The sequence below is a fragment of the Natator depressus genome, chromosome 11 (assembly GCF_965152275.1).
Source record: "Natator depressus isolate rNatDep1 chromosome 11, rNatDep2.hap1, whole genome shotgun sequence".
Lineage (NCBI taxonomy): Eukaryota > Metazoa > Chordata > Testudines > Cheloniidae > Natator > Natator depressus.
In genome coordinates this window covers 42,659,323-42,685,645 of record NC_134244.1, presented here as the reverse complement: position 1 = coordinate 42,685,645, position 26,323 = coordinate 42,659,323, and the positions used below count along the sequence as shown (strand labels likewise).

General features: G+C 42.3%; 1 protein-coding gene across 2 annotated transcripts in view; it reads left to right on the top strand.

The window, feature by feature from the left end:
* The window catches only part of LNPK (lunapark, ER junction formation factor), an 83,062-nt gene that overhangs the window by 45,703 nt on the left and 11,036 nt on the right, over window positions 1-26,323 (top strand). For both annotated transcript variants that reach the window (XM_074967628.1, XM_074967627.1), the window contains exons 10-12: window positions 15,111-15,216; window positions 15,980-16,050; window positions 16,975-17,145. In XM_074967628.1, coding sequence (XP_074823729.1) covers window positions 15,111-15,216; window positions 15,980-16,050; window positions 16,975-17,145 — 348 coding nt within the window. The remainder of the gene's footprint in view (window positions 1-15,110; window positions 15,217-15,979; window positions 16,051-16,974; window positions 17,146-26,323) is intronic.

Sequence of the window (26,323 nt, the reverse complement as noted above, 5' to 3'; positions counted from 1 at the left end):
GAAGAGAAGGAATTAGAGGGTTTAGGCACAGGCAGCCTCCTCCATCATCCTTGTCGGGCCTTATGCAACTGGCCTCCAGGCACCCCGAGTTGTCAAAGCACTCAAGGTCAGCATTACTGCCCCTTTTACAATGGATCCAGTTACTCCTCTGTCTTCCAACTGCTTTTCCTATTTCCTGGATACTGGACTCACATTACTTTGGTCCGATAGGTCCTCAACACCATAAAACCAGGTTGCACCATTTAATTCCTGTCCACCTAGCTTTCCCCACCCCCGTCCCTCTTCAGGGACCTTCTCAGGAGCTCCTGTTGGAACTTGAGGGGAAGAGGGTTCTCCTCCTGTTACTTACTAATCCCGAAAGCCAACAAGGATGTCAGACCCATTTTAGACCTGCGTGGTTTCAAATGATATCTCAGGAACCTGAAGTTCCTTATGGTCTCCTTGGCTTCCATTATTCTCTTGCTGGATCCCAGGAATTGGTATGCTGCCCTTGATCTAAAGGATGCTGATTTCCATATTGTGATTTTTCCCTGGTCACAGATGTTTCCTAAGATTGTAGTAAACCAAAATCACCACCAGTTCACAGTGCTCCCGTTTGGCCTGTCCACCGCCCTGTGGATTTTCATGAAATGTATGGCAGTAGCAGCAGCCTTCCAAGGAAAATGGGGTCCACATGTTCCTATACCTCAATGACTGGCTGATCAAGCACTGGTCCAGAGCTGAAGTAAAGGCTGACTTATGGTTCATCCAATTGACCTTTGATATTTTGGACCCTTTGTTGAACTTCCAGAAGTCCATCCTAATCCTGGTCGAAAGGATAGAGTTCATAGGGGCAGGACTCTATTCAGTACAAGCAAGAGCTCAACTTTCGAACAACCAGTTCCTCGCGATTGCCTCCCTGATAAGATCTCTTCAAAGCCATCTAATTATGACAGCATGACAATGCCTGACCCTTTCCTGTCTCAGTCATTCTTACGAACCTTGCCTGTAAATAGTTTACAGTTGTTAGTAGTTTCCCTTAGTGGAGTGAGTGAGTTAGTCCCAGATGGGACTCAGCCTAGGGGCAGGGCATGTTCTGATCCCCAGGCTTCAAACCCTGTGACCACTGTAAAAAAGATGCCCATCAGCGATCCCCATAGTAGCTGTCACTGATCTGGGTCTCGCCCAGGCACCTCGGACAAGTGTCATATCTGTAAGGGTTTCAAACATCAGACAAAACATCTCCGGGCAGTCCTTATGGAATCAGCGCTGGAACTGGAGCCATCTAGGTCAGACTCTGCTCCCAGCACTATGGCATCGGTGCGGAGCACTCTGCTGGTGCAATCTTCAGATGGTCACTGATTCTGACTCCCTCCCCAGCACTGGCTAGAAGGCAAAGACAGACCATGAGGGGACGACCTATTATATCCCACAAAGGGAAGGAGGGAGCCAGAGGGGAGCAAAGACCCAAGAAGGGCAGGTTCTGACCCCCAAGTGGGAGTCGGGTTCCAGCTCAGGTCGAGCGGGTTAGCCCACCGCAAGACCCACCTGCCACCTCGGATAGTGACGTGGGCCCTCGGCACCTGGACGTGTCATCGACTCCTGAGGCCCTGCAGGCTGCGAGGATATACTAGCGCTACCAATTCCAGTCACGATGGTGCCCCGTTCCAGGGGTAAATCGGTCCTGGGACCCTTTCAGTGGTTACCGTCGGTGCAGTACCGCTCCCCACCACAGGGAGTGTCCCACCAGCGCTTGCCCTGTGTGGAGCTATCAGTCCTCGGGACATCAGGAGGCCAGCCCAACGGAGCCCCCACAGGTCTCCAGATTCAGGGCACCGCTTGTCTGGCTTGAGACGCTGATCGCCAGTGGCATGGCGCAGGCCCATGGAAGTGCTCCCATCCCTGTAGCCCCAAAACCAGGATCGACCTAGCCGTTCCCCCAGTGTTCGGACCACTCCGGAAACCCAAGCTGATGGTCCCGAGGGCCTCACTACTGGCCGCCGGAGCACTGGTATGGGTCACCACAGTTGGGCTGAGGTTCCCTGTTTCAGCAGCTAACATGCTCCTGCTCTCACTTGACGGACCGGAACCACTCAAGAAGCCTGAGGTGTAGATTGCCAGGCCACTGTCGCTGATCCGCTGAATGCCATCTGTCTCCGGGAGCTTGACGCAGGGAATCATCACATTCTGATGTGATAGATCCCTCATCGCAGCATCGAGATTGGCACAGTCGTGATCGGGATGGACAGTCAGCACTGTCCTGGTCCCCCGGTCGTGATCCCTCTGCCTCAAAGTCCCTACTAGCAGTCCAGGGTCCCACTCCTGCTACCTTTGGAATACTTGGGGGTTTCTGCAAGGGCTCAGGTTGGTCTTTGGTGCTTTGCATAAGCTGTCGGCCACAGTCTCCCACCCAACATGGAGCTGACTGGGAAAAAGACTCAAGTTCACCTGGCCCCCATCAAGGGACCAGTGGAGCAACCATCAGAGGCAGTAGACCCTCCAGCACCTGCTTCCTCCTCTTCCTCTCCTGATGAGGCGATTACAAGGGTTCACTCATCCAGTTCCACAGGATGATGCGAAGGCCTATCAGGAGCTACTAAAGAGGGTAGCCTCAAACTTGGTGCTCCATGCTGAGAAGCTGGAGGAACCCTCAGACTCCCTATTTGATATTCTCAGCTCAGCGGCCCCAGCCAGGGTGGCATTGCTCTTACATGAGGGGGTGGTAAAGATCACCAAATCCTTGTGGCAGACACCCTTGTCACTTCCCCCATCTCCAAAAGAGCAAAGCAAATGTACTATGTGTCTGCTAAAGGTTATGAATACCTTTATACACACCCTGCCCCAAGCTCCCTGGTGGTCTTGGCCATTAATGAATAGGAAAGACAGGACCAACTAGAAGCGACCCCACCCCCCAAGAACAAAGACTCAAAGAGGCTCGATTTATTTGGAAGGAAAACTTATTCTTCCTCGAGCCTCCAGCTGTCAGTGGCCAATCACCAGGCCCTGCTTGGCCACTACAATTTCGACATGTTGTAGTCCGAGGCCAAGTTCGAGCATTCACTGCCTGAGGACCCCAAGGAAGAGTGCCACGCAATCCTTGAAGAAGCCAAAGTAGTAGCCAGAGTGGTCCTTCAGGCGGCCTCAGACGCGGCGGACTCTGTGGCCAGAACAGTGGCCTCGGCCATCTCAATGAGGAGGCATCCTGGCTACACTTGGGTCTGTCAACAGAGGTCCAACACGCAATACAGGATCTCCCATTCAGTAGTCAACCTCCTGTTTGTGGAACAGACACAAAACTACATGGGCTAAAGGACTCTGGGATGATGCTGGGCCTCTATACCCTGGGCCCGGCCAGAAAGCAGTTTGTCGCTGCAGCCCCAGGGCTCTGGGAGCCAGCCCAGGTTGGAGCCTGCCTGTAAAAAGGGAGAAGCTACAGATGCTGGCAGGGTCACCAGCTGGTGCCGTCTGCCCAGTTGAGCTCCATCCGCAACCAACAGGGTGGCAAGCAGGCATTTTGAGGGTTCGCCCAAGGGCAGCCTACCAGCCTGTATCCCGGATCCTACTTCCCCATGTTTCTCCAACCTTTCCTCTCTGCATGGGTCTCCATAACTTCGGGTCCTCAACACCATGGGTCCCCAACACCGTGACGCAGGGTTATACTCTCCAGTTTTTGTCTCTCCCTCCCACCACCACCCCCCATCCCTCTTCAGGGACCCTTCTCATGAGAACCTGCTCGTGCAGGAGGAAAAGGACCTTCTGCAAGTGGGGGCTGTGGAGGAAGTCCCTCAGGAGTACAGGGGCAAGGGATTTTACTCCTGGTACTTTCTGATCCCCAAAGCCAAAGGGGGTCTCAGACCCATCCTAAACCTGCGAGACCTCAACAAATATCTTCAAGAAGTTGAAGTTCTGCATGGTCTCCCTGGCCTCCCTGGATCCAGGAGACTGGTACGCCGTCCTTGATTTGAAGGACGCGTATTTTCACATATCGATATTCCAAGGACACAGATGATTCCCGCGTTTCATGGTGGGTCCTGCTCATTACCTGTTCGGCCTGGCTACAGCCCTGAGGCTGTATGCATGGCAGTGGTGGTTGCCTACCTCAGGGTATCCAGGTTTACCCATACCTCGACGACTAGCTCATCAAGGGCCGCTCCAGGTCTCGGTTCCAGCATGACATCTCAGCACTTCAGGTCACGTGCCATGCCCTGGGCCTGCTGATAAATGAGGAAAAATCAACGATAATCCCAGTACAAACAATAGAATTCATCAGGGCAGTCCTCGACTCCACCTGTGCCAGAGCATTTCAGCCACAGGACTGATTCGAGACGATGGTGAGTCTCATTGCCAGTGTCTCTGCGTATCCCCTCACCACAGCCCAGGTCTGCCTCAGGCTATTGAGCCACATGGCGGCATGTACTTGTGTTGACTGCTGTGTGAGGCTTAGATTGCGACCTCTCCAACAGTGACTGACAACAGTCTACGTCCCATCCAGAGACCATCTGGACAAGGTTGTTATGATCCCACCGAAGATACTTGCCTCCTGCAGTAGTGGAATGACCCCAGGGTGGTCCTGGAAGGAGTCCCGTTGGAGAGTCCTTGACACTTGGTATCTCTGATATTGGATGCCTCTGACCTTGGCTGGGGAGCGCATCTCGGCATGTTGAGAACTCAAGGGATGTGGTCCCCAGAGGAGCTGACATTGCACATAAACATCAGGGAACTCAGAGCAGTCTGCCTAGCCTGCGAAGTCTTCCTGCCACATTTTTCTGGTTGAGTGGTATGGATACTCACAGACAACACAGCCTCGATGATCTGCATCAACAGGTGAGGGGGAGCCTGTTCATCGGCTCTGTCAGGAAGCACTCTGATCCAGCACAACATCCACCTTGAGGCGTCGCACCTCCCCAGCAGCCGGAATGTGCTGGCGGATCACCGCAGCTGGTGGTTCTTCTCTCCCCATGAGTGGTCCCTGCATCCAGAGATCGTTCAACTGCTCCCCCAATGGTGGGGAACTTCCCAAGCGGACCTGTTCATCACCAGACAGAACAGGAAGTGCCAACAGTACGGCTCCTTCCAGGGCCTCGGCAGGGACTTCCTCTCCGATGCTGTTCTTCTGTCGTGGGAGGGGGATCTGATGTACTCATTCCCACCGATTCTGCTCATCAGCAGGGTCCTAGCAAAAGTCAAAACAGACAAAGCGCAGGTGGTCATGATCTCTCCGGCGTGGCCTCGCCAGCGCTGGTTCGGCACGCTCATGGATCTGGCACTGGCCCCTCCATGGCCACTGTCCAGCCACCCAGACCTCCTCTCACAAGACCATGGGCAGCTCCTGCACCTGAACCTTCATTCCCTTCACCTAACGGCTTTGTTGCTGCATTGCTGAACCCGCAGGAGAGGGCCTGCTCCAGCCAGGTGCAGCAAGTCCTCTTGGAAAGCAGAAAGCCCTCCACCAGAGCGACTTACCTAGCAAAGTAGAAGCAATTCTTCTGCATGGCATCTCACCAACAAGGTCTTCGCAGTCTATCCTGGATTACATGCTGTACCTCAAGCCCCCGCTCTTTCCTCTATCAGGGTGCAGTTGGCAGCCATATTGGCCTTCCACCAGCAGATCCAGGGAAAATCTGTGTTCTTCCAGGACACGTCCATCTGGTTCCAAAAAGGCCCAGAGTGACTCTTCCCATTGGTTTGGGATCCGGTTCCACGGTGGGACCTCAACCTTGTCCTCTCGAGGCTCACAGGACCTCCCTTTGAGCCCCTGGCCTCTTGTTCCATTTCACACCTGTCATGGAAGGTTGCCTTCTTTGTAGCCATTACCTCAGCGAGGTGAGTATCTGAAATTAAAGCCCTTAATTCCTGACCTCCTTACACAGTTTTGTACAAGGACAAGGTCCAGCTGTGATCCCATCCCGCATTTCTGCCTAAGGTGATGTTCCACTTTCATATCAACCAGGATATCTTTCTCCCAGTTCTCTGTCTAAAGCCACACTCCACTGTAGAGGAGAGGCGGCTGCATATCGTGGATGTCTGGCATGTCCTAGTGTTCTACCTGGAGCACACCAAGCCCTTCCCCAGGTCGACCCAACTCTTCATTGCAACAGCAGACCGGATGAAAGGCCTTCCAGTGTCCTCGCAGAGGATCTAGAACTGGATCACCTCTTGTATCCGGTTCTGTTATGAGTTAGCACAGGCCGAACTGCCACCTGTATTGAAGGCCCACTTGACCGGAGCTCAAGCATCCTCAGCGGCCTTCCTAGTGCATGTCCTCATCCAGGACAGCTGCAGGGCCGCCACATAGTCTTCAGCGTGCACATTTATGACACATTACGCCATCACTCAGTAGGCCAGAGATGACACTGGATTTGGCAGAGCTGTGTTGCAATCGACACGCCCATGAACTCCTACCCACCTCCAGTGGTACTGCTTTGGAGTCACCTACAATGGAATGGATAGGAGCAAGCACTCGAAGAAAGAAGAAAACCCAGTTACCTTTTCCATAACTGGTATTCTTCGGGATGTTTCTCATGTCCATTCCATGACCCGTCCTCCTTCCCCACTGTTGGAGTTTCCAGCAATACCCCTTATACCGCAGCATACGCGCACCACTCCAGAGGGCACCAGAGCTGGTCCCCTATGGATACCACTGAGGGGAAAACTTCCAGCACCGGTGCATGTGGCGAGCACACACACCTACAATGGAATGGACATTCTTATGTTCATAAGAACATTCTTATGACATGAGCAACGTATCTCAAAGAACACCAGTTACAAAAAAGAAAAAAAGGTAACTGTCTTTTCTGGGTTGCCCTCCTTACTGTGTATAATTATGGTTCTTGTCTGTCTTCACACAGCATGTAATTAACATGATTTTTCCATATATTGTGTTCTGTTTAGGTTCTTATACAGCCCCTCATCACTGTAGTATCTGCTCAGTGCACTACTGCAAAAAACTCTCCATCTGATGAACATCTGTCATGTGTGGTTAACTTTTTCTCTCACCTTCTCCCACCGGGGGGAAATCTTGTACAGTTTAGTATTATACATTTATAAATTAATACATGTTGCTTTATGTTTTGTTAGGGAACACAAAGGTACATTTCACTTAAAGTGGTAGATGCTCAGGTTTATGGTGGTAGCTAGTTCCTGTGGGAGTTTATTCCACGGTCTGGGACTGTCCACCAAAGAAGGCTTTATCTCCTGCATGGGCGAGCTTTACTCTTAAAGTAGTAATACTAAAGGTAGTAAGTTCTGTTGTGCCTGAGAAGCAGAGTTGTTGAGAGTGCACTTCCTTCTGGTGCTTTAGGCACTCTTCAATATCTTGGGTCTAGGCTATTAAGCAACTTGGAAGATCAGGATCAAGACCTTGAACTTGATTGGATAGTCTGTGGGGAAACCAGTGTCAAAGCAGAGAACAGGTTTGATGTGCTTATCATAACCCATGCTGCTTAGGTGACATGCTTCAACATTCTATACTCTGAGTTTCCTAAGCGTTGATGGCTTCTTGTCCAAGTATATTACATTGCAGTAGTCTAGCGAGGAGGTGATAAAGGCAGTATAACTGGTCATCATCCATAAGGATAGGATGGGGTCTTCAAGCCAACTGGAGATGGTAGAAAGCATAACTATTCATTTTCATAGCTTTCATCAGATTAACTGATTTTTGTTGGGGCTTCAAGTGGGAAACTGAGCCACAAATCCACTTTATCTTACAACACAGTATAAGCGTTACTACAATTATCAACACTGGTATCCATAATACTATCTTAAAACTAAATGCCATATCTGGATGTTCCCCAATTGTATGTATTTGATCCCAGTAACTGGGTGTAACACTTACTCTATCTAATTATATATTGTATTTAATTGTTCTTGCATGTGAATTCAATGGTTTGTATGTTATTTTAATAAAGACTTTTAAGTGCAAATTTAATTTTACAAGAGGTATTTTAAAGTTAGGAAGTAATTGCAAAGCCTTTGCAATTAAGCTTAGTTGACTCTTTACTACTACTGGCTCAACAAATTTGAGTATAGGGATAATTTTGACTGATTCAATTATAGTTTTGAATTTTAAGAATAAAACACCAATTGAGCTGATTGAATGGGCACACTTTCCCTCCATGATTGTATTTTTACTGTTGTATAACCACACTGTAGTCTTTATTTCACACTTTTTATGTCTATTCTACATACTCAGCTGTATTGGCAGTTGAAAGATGATTTCTTTCTTGGGTTTCTGTTTCATTATTATGATCTATACCACAGATTGGTTGCATGGCCCCTAGGGCATCACATCAGCAGATCCATTTGGCTTGCACTTCTGTGCAGCAGTCCAGAAGAGGTGCTTGCCACCATTCATGTGAGTGTCTTCCAGTATGTGAGGTACATGGCTGGACATGGTACATGTTCCTTAAAATTGGAGTCTTTGAGGATGCTTACTTTATTGGCAGTGAAAGTGGGGTGGACAGACTTTTTTAAAAGAAAATAGCCTTTTGTATAGTAATTATAATTAAGAGATGACATTGTTACCACAGCTAGATTACTGAGGATATTAACCTCTGTGACTAGTTGTTTCATTCCTATACCAGTCCAGCAGATATTTGTTGGTAATGAGGCTATGCATTTTCCCTATGCGGATATCTTTTAAAGCTTGTGAAACATCTATTAATATATATGCACCCATTGCATTTCACATTACGTATAGTTACAGTGTGATGTTCAGCTTCCTCATTATTGTGACTAACTGATTAGCCTTCTTGGGCAAATAATTGTACTGTGGTGTGTATTGATAATTAAAGATGATGGTCCCACAATATAAGCAAAATGCTTATCAGCCCAAATGTAGCTAACATATGTCTTTCATACCAGGTATATTTCTGTTCTACAGGAGTTAGTATCTCAGTGTGTAAGTAGTTGGTCTGAGTTTTGAATTTCTGTGTTGGCCCAAGACGACTCCCAGTGCTATTTCTGTAGCAGCTAATTCCAACACAAAAGGTTGTGAATAGTCAGGCTGAACCAACACTGGAACTGAGCTTAATACCGGTTTCAATTTAGTGACTGCTTCAGACACTTGTGGGTTCCATTCCCAACTACTACATTTTTAAAGCAAACTATATGAAGGAGCAACTATTTCTATATATTCAAATATAAATTCCCAAGAGAAGCCAGTTCCTAAAACTTGCAGTTTGTTTTAATACAGTTTAACAAGCATTTTAGAAAATATTCCAAGAACCATTTTGCAAAATATTAACAATATTATGCTTTCCCTTTAAACATTTTTAACTGATGAATGTGGATTTTTGATGCTCCTCAGTTGGCAAGTTATGCCACAAATATATAAACTCAGTTTGTATTTGGTTTGAGGACTGAGCCATTCATAAGTTTTCCCCTATATTTTGAGTGCTTCAAAATATAGGTGCCTACAATATATAAAACAAAAAATTACATATAAAAAACATAAGCCCCTTCGTTTAAACTGAAAACGAAATTTTTACTGAAAAATTCCCGGGTTTTACAAAAAGTATTCAGTTTTTTTCTGATTTTCAACCTACTTTATATTCAAAATATACAAAAAAAACTTGTTTTATTAGGAAAATACAAATACATTGCATGAGATATATGTATTATGATAATACATTAGTCTGTGTGTGTGTATCTGGAAAGCTGCCTCTTGAAGTAAGGCTATGTATTAGTCTAGAACAGTGGTCACTAATTGGTCAATCGTGATCAACTGGTCGATCCTAAAGGATCTCCCAGTTGATCGTGATCTCTGGCAGTGTAGTGTGGCTGCCGCTAAGGCAGACTTCTTGCCTACCCCAGTCCCATGCCACTCCCAGAAGCAGCCAGTGCGGCCCCAGGGGCAGGGGTGGGGGTCTCCCTCCGTGCGCTGGTCCTGCCTGCAAGCACTGCCCACGCAGCTCCCATTGGCCGGGAGAGTTGTGGGGGGCGGGGCTTGCAGAGAGGGGCAGTGCACTTTGGCCCCTTCCGGGAGTGGTGTGTGGCTGGGGTAGGCAGGGAGCCTGCCTTAGCCTCACTGCACCCGCTGCCGACTGGGAGTCACCAGAGGTAAGTTCTGCCCAGGGGGAGGCCGCACTCCAGCCCCCTCCCTGAGCCAGCACCCTATACCCCCTTCTGCACCCCGAAACCCCTCCTGCATCCCAAGCCCCACCCTGAGGCCCCTCCCAGAGCCAGCACCTGAAATTCCCTCCTGCGTCTGAACCCCCAGCCATGAGCCCACTCCCGGTGCCAGCACCCCATACCCCCTTCTGCACTCTGAACCTCCTCCTGCACCCAAAGCCCTAGCCCTGACCCCCCTTCTCAGAGTGAGCACCCTGTATCCCCTCCTGTACCCCAGCCCCTACCCCAGGCCTAGCCCAGAGCCCCCTCCCAACCTTTTTCTGTTTCTAGTACAAACAAACAAACTTAACAAACATATTTTCATGGATCCTTGTGGTGAGTGGCATCCCCCACTGAATTTGTCCTTCCATGCCATAATACAAACTTTTAACAATTATAGAGGTCTGTAATCTTCAGTGTTACTAGTAGCCAGCATTTTAGCAAAAAGGTTTATAGGTTGAGGGGGAATACAAATCAGAATAGCCATTATCTTCTTCCCAAAGGTACAGATGGGACAAGTCCTCCCTAGTACCAATATCCTTACGTTTCCTTAAATTCTCTATAGTTTGATTGTACTTTATATTCTTGGACATATTACTGTGTGTTCAGTCTTTCCGTAACTGCACAACAATCTGTGTTGTGCTTAGTTTCTCCCTGTCATAGCTCACTGACTGATTTTTACCAAGAGCAAATACTGTGGTTGTCATTTGGTCATTGGCCACAACCTCTCTATTCTGTACTTGTAACTAGGTTCAGCGTTCTTTAACTTGTTCCTCAGACACAAGATCATTAAATATACTACTTCCATATACAGTCCCTTTTCATGGGAATTTTTATAGTTCTTATTATTCTCAACTTCACTGTTAAGTCTTTTCAGCTATGTCGCAAGGTTCTTCCTTGGCTAAGACTTTTCTTTCAAATCCCTCTCTGTGGCAAATTATATTAACATACTCCTCCATTATGATTGAGAACTTACTTTCTTGTCTGGGTGTTGGACAACACCATGGCTGGAGGCCAGGGCACTGTTCTCTATAGCTTTCCAAGCCTTAGGCTTGTATCTGTATCCTAGTATCTGGAGCCTTCATAATCCTGAAGAGCTGGAAGTGACCACAAGGAAAAAGACATCATGGACTCATGCCCACCCAGGGATGCCAATGTTCAATGTCCAAGTGGGAAACTGAGTCACAAGTCCACCCAATTTAGGCTTAATCAATTTTTGCCTTTATTTATACAATTTCAGACAGAAGTATTGTAATTTATAATGTCTGAACATATGCTTATGCCAATAACAGACAAGATAGAATAGGTAAATGGGCCCAAATTACTGCCTTCCGGAGCACTGGAAAGTTCTTCCACCTTCCATGATGATCATCGCCTTCTCTGATCTCTTGGTCTAGTCATTCAGTCCATTCCTACAGCTTCTGGTGCAGTCTCTCTAGAGTCTTTTTTACACATTTCTAGATTACTTAATTTTATCCAGTAGGCTTTTACCACATCATCCCCTTCATTTGTGCATGTGTGTAACCCATACAATATGCACGTGCAAACTTCAGTTACCTAAGTTACCTAATTTTTCCTGCTGGTTTTGCAGTTTTGGGGTCATGTCATTCTATGTCACCCTGTTCCTAGCTTTCCCAGAAACCTGGGATTTTATATTTATCATTACATGTTTATGTGCATCTTCTTTACGTCTTGCAACACGTCTTGCAACGTGACACATTATGTATCCTTGCTAGCAATAATATCATTTTAAACAAAACAGCAATTTATATCAAAGAGGGATTGGCAAAACCACACTTATGCCAGGCAAGGCCTTGGCCTAAGTGTTGCCTCATCTAAATCCATTCGGATCCAGAATTACAAATTATTAAAATAGAGCTAACAAAGCTCTTAATTTTACCATTTTGCAATTCTTCATTCTATATTTCAGTACATGTATGTCACTCTTCTACCCCTTTAATCTATTGCAGGAATGGGGAGTTATGGAAAACACACACAACATTTTCTGTCAGCATTTTTTATTATCTTAAACATAGGTTTTTGAAAGGCCTTTTTCATTCAAAGTGCAGTTTTGTCTGTGAATCATTACCAAAAGAACATCGTCAGAATTTTTCCTGTGTTGCATTTTGAGGGATGTCGAATGTTAGGGCCTTGACATTGAATAGTACTGCAACAGTACATTGTAATTAATGTTTGTTAACATTGTTTACCTTAAAATTGGTTATTCGTGAATCAGCGTTTGGGTTGTAGCTTTAATCTATTAATTCTTTCAATTCAACTTTTGTGTTTAACAAATCTAAGTGTGGATGAAGTCTGAGCCAAAGGTATTCATCCTTACCACCTGCATTGTTACCCTATTTTCAAAAGCAGTTTGGGTTTTGCTGACTGATGAACGGCTTAAAATTTGGAACAAAAAAATTTTCAGTATAAAGTCTGGACAAACTTTCAAACTCACTTAAGGGACACTAGAAAAATGATATGTCAATGTAAGATTTATTTCTGAAGATTAGAGAATTGCAAATTTCAGGGCATAGAACTACTTTGGGTTTGAGGCAAATTTCCCTTTAAAATATAGAATGCTACTCAGTGTATTTATGTAGGCATCCAGTAATGGGAGAGGAGGCAGCTGGCATTGACCATAGTAAAATCTGTCCAGTATTTGTTATCAGTGTATCACAGGGTACCTGTATTATTATTCATTAAGTTCTTGGCCAAATTTTGACTCTTGACCGCTAATGTGAGAGTTTGGGGAAATGGAATAATAATTGTTAACACTTGACTGGTTTTGTATAATTGAGACTACTTTAGATTTTAAAAATTAATTTGACAAGAATCTTTCCATAATGTGGCTGACAACTTCAGGAGTAAGGAAGAGAAGAGTTAAAGCTACAGGAAATAAAATTTGCAGGTTTTTAAGGTTGCCTATATCTTGTACAGCAGACCCACTGTTCCCAAACTCTGGTCTGTGGAGAGTTGGGTGGTCTTATTTCTATATGTGAGGAGAGACAAAAAGAAGCAAAATCTGATTGTGAGATTAATTCATTTGAGAGGACAAAACACTTATGAAAATTGACTAAAAGTATGTAAATTCTTTCTCATGTTGCGTCAACTGCTATGGTTTCCAAAAGGGAGATTTCATGATTTCAAATAGGAGGGAGATGATCCATAATATGGCATCTCTATTAGAGATGAAACCTCATTGAAGCAACAGTTGACAGGTTTTCTACCACAGGTGTTCATAAATTTCCAAAAACAATGAGGAGTCCTTGTGGCACCTTACAGACTGACAAATTTATTTGGGCATAAGCTTTCTAGGTCTGTTATTGAGTGACCAGGGAGACTGAAGTGTTCTCCTACTGGTTTTTGAATGTTATAATTCCTGATGTCAGATTTGTGTCCATTTATTCTTTTGCGCAAAAGAATAAATGGACACAAATCTGACATCAGGAATTATAACATTCAAAAACCAGTAGGAGAACACTTCAGTCTCCCTGGTCACTCAATAACAGACCTAAAAGTAGCAATTCTTCAACAAAACGCTTCAGAAACAGACTCCAACGTGAAACTGCAGAACTGCAATCAATTTGCAAACTGGACACCATCACATTAGGCCTGAATAAAGACTGGGAGTGGTTGGGTCATTATAAAACCTAAACCTAATTTCCCCCGTACTAATTTCCTCCTACTGTTACTCACATCTTCTTGTCAACTGTCTGAAATGGGCCACTCTCATTACCACTACAAAAGTTATTTTTCCTCCCTTGGTATCCTACTGTTAATTGAATTGTCTCGTTGGACTGACCTCACACTTGGTAAGGCAACTCCAATCTTTTCACGTATTTATACCTACTCCTGTATTTTCCACTCCATGCATCTGAAGTGGGTTCTGGCCCATGAAAGCTTATGCCCAGATAAATTTGTTAGCCTCTAAGGTGCCACAAGGACTCCTCATTGTTTTTGCTGATACAGACTAACACAGCTACCACTCTGAAACCTGTCTTAAATTTTCAGTAATACTCATGGCAATGCAAAAAGTTAAGGCTTGCCCTCTAAAATAGTTTGGGGTCATAAATTTACTTTAATTTTTTTGTTTGATCCTTTAAATTGACAGGGAAGAATGCACCAATAGTCTTCCCCAACTACTGTACTGCAGAACGAGATCACTCTTTAGCTTCGCTTAATTTCTTTGCTTATAACAGCATTTTTGTGTTCAATCTTGGATTTCTCATCTGTTCTTTGCAGTACCTATTTTAAGTAATGCCATTTTGGTACTACGAGAGATTGTTGTCCATTGTTGGTATTAAGATGCTGATACTCAAGATTATATTTTTAAGATTCTAATTTTGGGCTGTCTAGACTGACTTTGTCTAACCTTTTGGCTTTTTGGTAATCTACATTTGAGGAGCAGGTGAATTTCTGCCCCTAGTTTCTGCCTAGTCTGGCTAATATAGGCAGTGAGAGCAAAAGTATTTTGAAGTGAGATCCCTTATTCCAGCAAATATACAAGCACCAGTGCATGCTCTGATATTTACACCTACTGTAAGCATCTCTTTACACTGACAACATGGTGTTAAAAGGCCTTAAGATAAATGAGAATTGGACATGCTGTGTGTTCATACACATTCCTTCAAATGTTCTTCAGTTTACAAGGGTGGATTTTGCTTTTTTTATAATCCTTTTCCTCAAAGATTTGACTTTTGAACAACAGTAACTTACCAGTATTTTTAAATAAGTGGTTTAGAAATCATAACTTTGATTTCACATTTAGTAACTTATAAAACTGAAAGATTTAAACAGCAAGAGCAATTGAATTTTAAGAATGACATGTTGGAGAAAAGAAAACTAGCTGCAGTCCAACTATCTAAAGTGGTACAACTTCCCTAGTGGATTTCACAAATGTGACCGTTTAAAATTACTGCATATATTAGTACACTGTATTAGCATGTACAGTAGAACTAGTACATTATGTAGTACGACTTTGTTGTTAAAAGTCAATTCATTATGCTTACTTCATTTGTTAGGTCTCCATCCACCAGGCCCTCCTTTAGCAAGACCTATTCTTCCTCGAGAAAGGGGAGCTTTGGATAGAGTTGTTGAATACTTAGTTGGTGATGGTCCACAGAACAGGTAAAATTTTGCTAATGATAGTAAGTAACAGCACATACACAATGAGTTGAAAGTCTGGTTTTTGTTTGTGCAGGATTAGATGTTCTAGAATTCTGCCGCTTATGTTTGTTGGTGGCTTCATATAGAGTTTTCCTAATGAACTGGCTCTCTAATGCCTTGCCTGAACTCTTTTTTACCCCACACTCAGAAGCGTAAACTCTAGCATGAGCAGTTTTAAAATGATAGTGCACTAGTGAAAAAGAAAAGCCTTATTGACGCTTGAGTGGGAGAATGAATTAAACCATCACCTAAAAACATCTGAGACTCTTAATTTCTTTTCACATGTATCGTCATTTTAATTGCTTATAACTAATTGCCTGCTGAATTGTCCCAAAACCACTTGAGCTGGCCTTCTAACTCTGTTAGAGGAACTATTAATCAGATCATTGTATTTCCTCATAAAAGTTGAATTACCAGTATTTTTGATGTGGCTTCTATAGAGTCTAGTATGAAACAGACACTTAAATTGCAGCTATGTGATAGGTTAAGACCTAACCATCTTGGTTTAATTCTTAAGATTATGATTCAAAATTTGTCTTTTGCTGATGTGTAAATGAAGAGACCCTGCTAACCAGTACATTCTTCATAAATGGATTGGGCATTACTTGTTGTTAACGTTTTAACTATATTGAAAGTTGCTCAGCTTTAATACTATACAGCAGTTCCATTGTCTGAATACTTAGCTTCAACTTAACACCTGTATTTTTACTTTTTTTTTTTTAAGGTATGCCCTTATATGTCAACAGTGTTTTTCTCATAATGGTATGGCTCTGAAGGAGGAGTTTGAATACATTGGTAAGAACTAACTTATATAGTCTGTTCTTTTAAAAAATAAGTTTTGTACTTCTTGAGAGACTGTTACAGTACTGTAACATTTTGATTCTAATTAAGTACTTAGTACAAGCTAAGAAATGCCACTTATGGTAATTTATTATTCAGTAGCTAAGGATACATTTTAAGTTTTAAAAAAGTACTTTATTACAACCTTCAGGCCGAGTATATTGTGTGTGTAAAACTATTCAGGAGAAATAAGCCTCTTCCAAAACATCCTTGAGAATCACTGTGGGCTATGAATAGCTCTCAAAAGGGTTTTATAGCTAAAAACTATCTGATGTTAAAGAAACTTAAAGAACTTAAAGAAAATCTTGTTTTGGCAAGAAGATCTCAAGGAGGCATCAAAACAGGAGTCGGAACAAGCCCCGGAAGTTATATGTCAATTTATGGAGAGTATGTCTTCTCCTAGACGAGCTGCCTACTGGGGCTAGGAGTCTTGTATACCCCAGCAATGGACTGCTTTTTGTCTGGTCCCTAGTCTTTGACCTGGCTGGCTGGAATGGTCCTACCAGAAGTTAAACTCCTGCTGGCAAAGCTCTCCAGGTCATGAGAACTTTCAAGCCTTCCCACCACATCAAGGTGTAGCCCTCAGGGAAGAAAATGACTGAATAATAATATTTTACAGAATAATATAAAGGGAATGGATATCCATACTGGAGTATTTATTTAAAAAAAAACACACAAAAAAACCCCAACCAAACCAAAAAAAAACCCCCAAGAGACTGGTCTTATAAATCTTTAAGTATACTTTTGTTCCATAGACAATCATGTTTTGTTGATGTTTGTGACACCCCTAGTAATGTTTACCAGAAATGTTTACAAGTAACAGCAGCAGAGCTGAAAGTGAGATTATTATTGTGTATGCTTTTGTAATCTTTTGTGCAGCATTTAGGTGTGCGTACTGCTTTTTCCTGAATCCTGCAAGAAAAACTAGACCACAAGCTCCACGACTCCCAGACTTCAGTTGTGAAAAGAGGCAGCCAACAGAATTGCAGACTACGGTTGGACCTTTGCATTCTGGAGGGGTAAAACTACAAGAGAATCCACCAAAGGAAGGTGTGTACTAATCCTGTGAAGGTTGCCATTATTCATGTTCATTGAAATCCTTTTGTCACTGCTCTTCTTGGTTCTGTCTTTTTTCATTAAAGTGCAGCAGTTTTAAAGCATTCTAACTTTTTTGTTCTCCTGTAGTGTGTGTATTTTGCATTGTTTGTTCCTTAGTGTTTGTGGTTTACTCTTCATCTGCATTGCTGAAGGGTTTTTAGCCATACAACCCCTTAAAATTCAGTCTTACTTCACTCATGTCTGGCAAGGTTATTTTCCCTTTGAAAATACTGCTTAATGAAATCCCTGGCTTTTTTAATTATTGATAAACAAATATCAAATCTAAACTGTATATTATGTGCATAATTAACAAGACAATCTGCCCCTAAGTGGTTAAATTTCACTGTTTTTTAGGCAGGTCATTTGATTGAGGTGGGTTGAAATTCCTGCCTTTGTTCCTTAAGTTAGTTTTGCTATTTTCCCCAGGGCAGGAAAATCTAGTAAAACTGCCTTGCTTAAAATCAAGAGTTCAAAGACAAATTGTCAATTTTAATTTAACAAAGTTCCTTTTGAGAGGTTTTATAGTCTGCAAATGCAGTAGGTGTCTAGAGTTCAGCCAAGAAGAAGATGCAATGTTTTCAGGAGAATTTTAGAAAAGAGTTGTAATTAAAACCAAAGAATCTTCAGTTAGACTTAACTTTTGATTATTTACTAAAGAGGTATGGATTTCTCTACGGTTCCGTTCAAACCAGACAAGATCTAAAGCATGTGGGGCTAGGGACTATGGAGCAGTTCATGTCACTATGTGCTTAGCTGAAGAGGTTTAAAAGGCAGCTGACTACAGGAAATAGTTCTAGTAGTTTAACAAATAAAACTCCCTTCCTGTTGTAATCTTTTCATGTTGGGGACAGAGTGTCATTGTCTTTCACTTTGTATGTAGCATGAAGAGGCAGGGTGATCATCTTTGCCATTGCACAGAGGACAGATTAATAAATTGGGGTTTTTTGTAGTGGTGTATTAAGACCTTTAATGGCTTAAACTGGTTAAAAACGCACACAATTAGTGTCTAATTACTTGCTAATAGTGCTGTGAGTTCTCTAAAAATACCACTTGTACAGAATTCTCATTACTGATGTCTCCTGCCTGAGCATGAGTCATGTGGGAAACTGCCTCTAGGTCTTGAAAAACTTGATCTGGTGAGGCACCTGCAGGCTGGCTTGAGAGCTCTAACTTGCTGAATATGCTCCAACTTCAAGTACCTCAGGGTATGTCTACACCCAAAGAAAAACCAGAAGCACGGAGTCTCAGAGTTCAGGTCAGTTGATTTGGGCTCCTCAGCATTGGGGTACGGGGCTAAAAATAGAGGTGTAGACATCCCACTCAAGCTGGGGCACAGGCTCCACCACCCTCTCTGGCTTCCAGAGCCAGGGCTCCAGCTTGAGTGGGAATGTTTATACTGCTATTTTTAATCCTACAGCCTGAGCCAATTGACCTGGGCTCTGAGATTTGGCACTGAGTTTTTCTTTGCAGTATAGACATAACCTTATCCAGAACATTGCAGACAGTTCCTTTCTGATTGGTCAGTGAAGGAACTGCTCAGTGGCTCTGATGTGGGAGTGCCTCTTGCTGCTTTAGCCCTTATTCAGGGCCTTGTTGTGTTCTCCAGTTTCTAGTCAATCATACTTAATCATAAAATCATAGAAATGCAGGGCTGGAAGAAACCTTGAGTTGAGGCAGGACCAAGAAAACCTACACCATCCCTGACAGGTGTTAATCCAACTTGTTCTTAACAGTGGTGGGGATTTCCCATGTTCCCTTAGTAACCTCTTCCAGAACTTAACTACACTTATAGTTAAAAAGGGTTTTCTAACATCTCATTTAAATCTCCCTTACTGCAGATTCAGCCCATCACAGAAGGGAGGACAAGAAGTAAACATAAAGAGCAATTGATCATCTTATTTAAAATAACTCTTCTGTTTGAAAACTGTTAGGATTCCTTCAGTCGTCTTTTCTCAAGCCCAGTTTTTTTAACCTTTTCACATTGGTCAGGTTAGGCTTCGGCCCGGGCTCAAGCATGTTCTTACGTTGCAGTGTAGACATACTCTAAGGAAAGTGTAGGTTTTCTACTTAACAGGGAAGGAGAGCTAATAACTGATGATATCAAAAAGGCTGAGGTGTTTAATGCCTATTTTGTTTCAACATTCACTAATAAGGTTAACTGGCCAGATGCTTAACAATTAATATTAACAACAAGGAGGAAGAAACACATGCAGTTTGTCCATCTCTCCACTTTGTGTAGGATTCCTTTTTGATTTTTCATATCATTAAAGAGCTCCTGATGGAGCCATATTGGCTTTATTAGTCTTCCTACCTTTTAATCTCCTTAGCCAAGAGGTTTCAGGCTCAATCCTTAGTTGCACCCAATAAACTCTGGGTGCAGCTAAGTGAAGGAACTCCAAAGTAGCTGTATACAGCCCTCACTTGCTCTCGAGGTTGACTCTATCGATAACTTTCCCCCGCATAGATTAGAGCAGCCCAGGGTGTAGTTTCTTTTTTCTGTGAACTCAGCCTTCATAGAGGGAAAATCTTGCTGGTGAAGCAAACCATTTTTAAAGATACCTTGTATTCTGCTTCTCTAAAAAGAAGTATTTTTTCTTTGTATTTTCTCACATATGTTACATTAATATTCCCAATATTATGTTGAACTGTATTAACTATGAGATCATCTTTCAATTGATTTTTAATCATGAAAATCGTGATGGCCATCATTTTGGTTTTACCAGTGTGATCTTGCGTTATATTAGTTAAACGTTGAGTTCTTTATTGAACACAGACCCAGATCTTCCTGCTGCTATTGCAGATAAAATTGTAAAGTATCCCTCCCTTGAATTAAACATTTCTTATTTTCCAAAGTTCTCTGTGTAGAATGCAGAGTCAGAATACAGACAAGCAGGGAAGTCACTGATATAATTAAAAAAGGATTAAGGTGTTTTAAAACAAAACATGCAATCCAGATTGTCAATAAATTAATTGTCAATAAGTAAAGTATGAAAGTATAATCTATGTGCACCAGACTACATTTTTAAAACAGGCTGGGGTTTACAAAAGAAGGGAGTTAAGTTCCCAACACCCATTATTACTGGAATGTGGGCATCTAATTTCCTTATTTTCTGAAAATCTCAGCCATATAATATACTAGATAAATACTGTACCTACTGTCTTTTAATCTATTACAATAGATGTATAAAACAAAATATTAACTCTCTAACTGTACTATCCAAAAGAAAATGTTTTTTGTACCCATATTAGATGGTACACTATAGGTTGATGCTAATTTGTAATTTTGTCATTATGCACAAACTGCCCATGAGTTGGTTCAAGGCATTTCATTTGAGCAGCTGTCTTATGAAAATAATCTTTTCTCTCAATCTGTCAAAAAGTATTTTCAATGAGCCATTTTTTGTCAGATCTAATTTATAGCATGAACTCTGCTTACAGGTAGTTTTAACCCATACTGATTTTAAAGGCTTTAATTAATGTGACTCTGTAAACTTAAGCTACTAAACTTTCCTTTTAATGAGGTATAAACTGTAAGCAAGGCTTTTGCAGATCACCTATTAAGACCGTTCTCTACTGGCAAAAAAGGGTATGTTTAATTATAATTACAACAGATGTTGGCAACAGGAAAATAACTTCTACCGAAATGTTGACAGCATTCAGAAACATAATTTGGATCAGTAACCCTGTTAAACCATAGCCTTGGAGTAAGGCTAATGCCATTACCAAAATAGCAAAACCACAGTCGCATGGACAAAATGACTAGCCACCTTCAGTAAAGATGACTGGGTTGAATCCCCGCCCCCCGCCCTCCCTCCAGTTTTGTGTCCAAGTATTCACTAGCCTGCTGCATAATCTTTTGTGGTCACAGACATAGGGGAATGGGGTTAAAGTACCTGTTGACACTAAAACACTAAGGTGATTGCTCTTCTTTTCTCCATGAAATTGCTTCTGCAGATCTCAACTCGATAGAGATTAGCCAGCAGAGATGTGCCTGAGGAAAACTAGTTGAGCAAATTGCTCTCACATGCCTACCATCTTATCTTGCATCTGAATCAAAAGACTAGTGCTTAGTAAATGTTTGAATTGAGCTCCTAATGGCAGCCTCAATATATCTCAGTAATTGAGAAATTCATTAGGGAAGCCATGGTAGCTGCCTTTCCTCTAGTAGATTAAAACCTGAGTCATTTTAGTACTAAATCTCCAACAGAATTTTTAAGAAGCTACAAAGCACAGTTTTATCCATTTTGCTCCTCTGGTTTCATTTGAAGACAGAGCACAGAGTGCTTTAAAGTAAAGTGCTTCTCTTTGTCCTGTTATTTGGGATCAGCAGCTGTTGGTCTGTGTCTCCAAATGTTCCTGTTGAATGCGTCATATTTAGTCCCTGTTGGAAAAAGCCAAATCTTGACACTGAACATATTTGATAACCAAAAATAGAGCACTATATCCAATTAAAACTGTAGAAAGGCAGCAAATCTTGACAAATCTTGGAAGATCTGTGCTTCTGATTTACTTGACCTTGAGCAACTGGGATTCCAGCCTGAGTATGGCACAGAATGCTTTATTGTATTGACAACCACCTGATGCAAAAAGATAAGGTGTTTATTTTAAGATAGGCCTCAATCAGCTTTTCGGTACCTTAAATCATGAGGTGATGTTGAACATGCCCGGGATCTCTGAAGGGAATGGACAGGGCTGCACTTCATTGCCTTAGTTTGTTTGTTCTTGATAGACCATAGAGGATAGTATTGGATTTGCTCTTCCCTTCCCCCCCACCGCCCCAGGGCTGTCATGGCATACCACAAGGATCTAATTTCTCATCCCTCTTCATTGCATATATGGGGCTGCTAGAGTTAGACACCCAACTTTATATGACAGGTTTCAGAGTAGCAGCCGTGTTAGGCTGTATTCGCAAAAAGAAAAGGAGTACTTGTGGCACCTTAGAGACTAACTAATTTATTTGAGCATAAGCTTTCTTGAGCTATAGCCGAATGCATCCGATGAAGTGAGCTGTAGCTCACGAAAGCTTATGCTTAAATAAATTAGTTAGTCTCTAAGGTGCTACAAGTACTCCTTTTCTTTTTGCCAACTTTATATCTCACCAATCCAGAGAGTATGATTCAGTGTTTTTCCTAGTGTCTGGGTGCAATGAGAGTGAGTTGATTGAGACTCAATCCTGAGAAGACTCAGGTAGTGAATGGTGAGTTGCAGTAAGGAAGCAGACAAGCTGGCGGAAGTTAGCAGTACCCCTGATTGAGTGTGAATCTACAAAACTTGTAACCAAAGTTTGTAGTTTGGTGGTCTGATTAGATTACCAGCTGCTTTTGGATGATCAACAAGTGGCAGTGATAAGGACTTTTTTTCCTCTCTGTTTGATCAGGAGATGGCAGTCCTCTCTCTGATGCTGACCTTGTCCTTGTTTCATATTTTTGTCGCCTGTACTTTGTACTACTGTAATATGCTCTTCAAGGTGGTCATACTTAACATTTGTTTGGAAGCTGAAATTAATGCATGATACATCCGCATGCTTCATAAGTGTGGTATCTCGTGGCGCACTTGTGACACCTGTGCTCCAGTATCTACACTGGGTGCCTTTTGGCTTCCATGCAGAGTTTATGGTGTTGGTTTTGACCTACAATGGCCAAGGACCTTCCTGTCTCTTTATGCCATACTGCCACAATTTGAGATCTGCGTAGGTACTCAATTTGAACTTTTAGAGAACAGGCTGCTGGCAAGGCATTCTTTGTGAAGTCCTTTGGGAAAGCATCTTCCTCTCCCCCGGCCCGGTGGTACACAGCTTCATTCTAAAGTAACTCAGATCTGACCTAAGCATCCTACAAAGTTCCTCTGAGTTGACATTGAGGCCGAGCTGTGATTGTAGGCTTTTTGTTTGGCAGATAATATGTAATATGTAACAGGGACATGAGTTTTCCATTAGAAACTTGTTATAAGAAGGATCCCGGAAAGGAGGTTAAGTTTTGATATGCCATTAACTCAATGTAAACTTTAACTTCCAAGACCTATCAATCAAAGGTGATTGCAGTGCTGGAAAATATTGCAACAAATAATACAGAAAGGTAGAGTAAGTCAAGGAGTTTCATATGGGCTCTAGGTCCCCTAGCCTATCTTAAGATTGTTAATTTGAATACAAGAACCACATTGCATGGACAGACATAGAAGATATAATAGTGTTGAACTTGCACTTTAACCCATAGTACTTTCCAAACCTTAAACTACCACCAGTAAGTGGCATTTTCCAGTGTGATGCCCGAATTTAATTCCACCTAAACCCAAGGCAACAGTTGATTAAAAGAAAACATAAGTCGAATGATAAAGCTACATAGTTTAGCACATTAAAATAAAACAAGGACAGTGATATTTGTATAGGGTTCCAAAAACATACAACTGGAAAAAAATAATCCACTGTATACAACAGTTCTGAGGTTGTTAAAGTGATCAGTCAAAAGACTGAACAGTGCAAGACATGCTTTCCCAGTTACAAGCTCAAAACAGAAGTGCAACAGAAATTAAAGCTTTTTTTGTCTGAAGTGATTTACCTTTTAGGATAAGGAAAGCTAGAATATAGTTAAGTATTATAGAGAGCTCTTTTCCACAACATAAAATAGTTTAATGTTTTTTTTCATAATACAGTGTTTCATTCGAACTGTGTCCCACTAAGCCCGTTTTTGTTAAAGGAACAGATAACTTTTGTCCAATACTTGATTCATTTTGGCCTATGAACCAGAGGACCGATAGGTAAAAACAGCTGAATTCTCAAGCTTTGGCTTAGCTAGAGTGCCTGCAATCTACAGGTAGTAGAAGCAGCAACTAGGCTTGCTTAAATACACTTTCCTTTCCTGCAGCTGGTTGACAAGTGGTCTCAAGACCTCCTCACTCTCAGAAAACAGCTGTGCTAAAAGCAGATGCTAAGTTATAGCTGAGGACAGTCCTCACTGCACATCAAGCAGGAGGGGATTACTGCACATCTGACCGTTCCTAAACTGCTGATCTGACTGTTGTTTGGGTATCTCATGTTTTGAGATTATGAAGACCATCTTCCACGAGGGGACTAGAAACAAAAAGGTGTTCAAAGTTTTTTTTTAATGGCAGTTGGGGCAGGCCAGGAGATAGGCCAGTGTGGCAGATGATCTGATACTTCTATTTTTCCAGGCTCATCTATTTTAGCTGTAAAAAAGTCCTACCCTTCAAAAGGGAGCTTCAGAATCGTAGACTGAAGTTCAGCAGACAACCATGCATGTCTCTAAGACTAAGTGTTGACCCCATTGTTTGGCTACCTACCAGATGCTCCAGAAGAATAGACACTGGTTCAAATGTCAGATATGTTTTTTGAGATACTTGCAGCAGAGACATAGTATCTACTATAGGGGAATAAATCTAGCTCTGTTTGAATGACCGCTCAGAATGACTGTTCAAGAAACTGGATCTGAAAGCAAACTTTGTTGGCAAAGAATTGGCTTGTCCCTTAACCAGTAAGGCTTAATATCCTCTAGCTCTGTAAGGGAATAGCACTAGGGCACCATTTCTTAAACCCATAAGTTATTTTCTTTGGAAGAAAAGCATTTCTGCCCCCGAATGTCTTTTGTGGTTTTTTTCTTCAGACCTCCTGACACTGGCACAGAGGACTGAGGAGATTAATCATATTTTCTTGGATTCAGTTACTTCTAATATGGATTTTTTTTCAGTGTAAAAATGTCCTAAGTTGTTGACCCTTTTACTCAGTTCAGTCTGACTTGCTGAGGAGCACTGATCTACCTCTTTGGCAGAACTGTCACGGGCATATGGATGCAAGTGCTGTGTAAATGTTAGGCTTTCTCCTTCAAGAAAAACTAAAATGCATGTATTCCTTCCTTCCTCATGGTATAAAAGCCACGCACATAGAATACATGTGAGACAAATATCCCTCAGGCAGGTATTTGAGACACTGGAAAGTGCATATCTCACTAGTGCACATTTTTAAAAGTCAGATTATTTCACTGGGTCTGCTAAGGTAGAGAAGGAAACCTAGTCTTAGAGAAAATTCGTATAAAGGGCAAAAACTTGAGTTACTTTAAGACCTTTGGTTGTTTTTGTCAACTCCTAAGCTATCCTGCATTATACTAAGAATAATAAAAATAACAATGAGTTTGCCCAATGCAAAGGAGCAAATGGAGGTTCTGAGATCACTTCTGCCAATGGAAGGAACAACTAAAGAAATTATTAGAGAGGGTCGGTCGGTCTGTCTGTCTTATTCCTCTCTTACAGAATGTTTCCAGACTAGGTGATGCATGCACTGCCTCTCATGCTTTTACTACTAGTAAAGGTTCTGTAGTTTGCAAGTCTGGGCATGAGACTCTTTAAAGTTGGGAGTTGAAGAGTTGATTTAACCCAGTAATCCTTATTTAACAGGTGGCTGGTTCTTCTGAACATTTAAAATTTACTTCATACAGCTCCCCAAAATGTGCGCTTTGGTTGAATGAGGTTTGCCAGTCAATCTAAATGCAACACAATGGAGTTGACTATATGACACAATGCTGATGTCACGTGTGGTCTATAAAACTGAAACCTGGCATTTTGCTTTGTGTGTAACTAGATGAAAACTTTCAAATATCTTCCTGTGTCACTTCACTCTTAGTGAGTAAAATGTGAATCCCTGGACTCTAACTTGAAACTTTTGGGATGACCTTTATTATTTAGAGTGAAATGTTAATAGTAGCTAAAGCGTGGTACAATGCAGAAAAGTTTTTGTATACAGTAACTTGTTCACATAGCTTTTATGTATAACCCTGAACTCTAATTCTGCTGTTCCATTCTTGTCATACATAATTGACATTCTGTGGAGTGCTAGGCTGAACTGAATAAACTTGTTTCACTTTTGATAACGCAGATTTTCAGAGAATTTTTTAATTTGAAACCATTTAATCACATACTGATTTTCTAGTTCAGAAAGGGTTTAATTCTCTTGTGTCTGAGGCTTTGTGAACAGAATTATGAAAAGCCAGGATTCTTGAAATTCTGCTGCTAGTGATGGATTCCTTGAGTGTAGAATTACAGGTGGCTGGATGCCATCACTGCTGCAGAAGTGTTACAAAAGTCTCTTGCTTCAGAATTTTAGAGAATAGGCAATGGGTTGTTC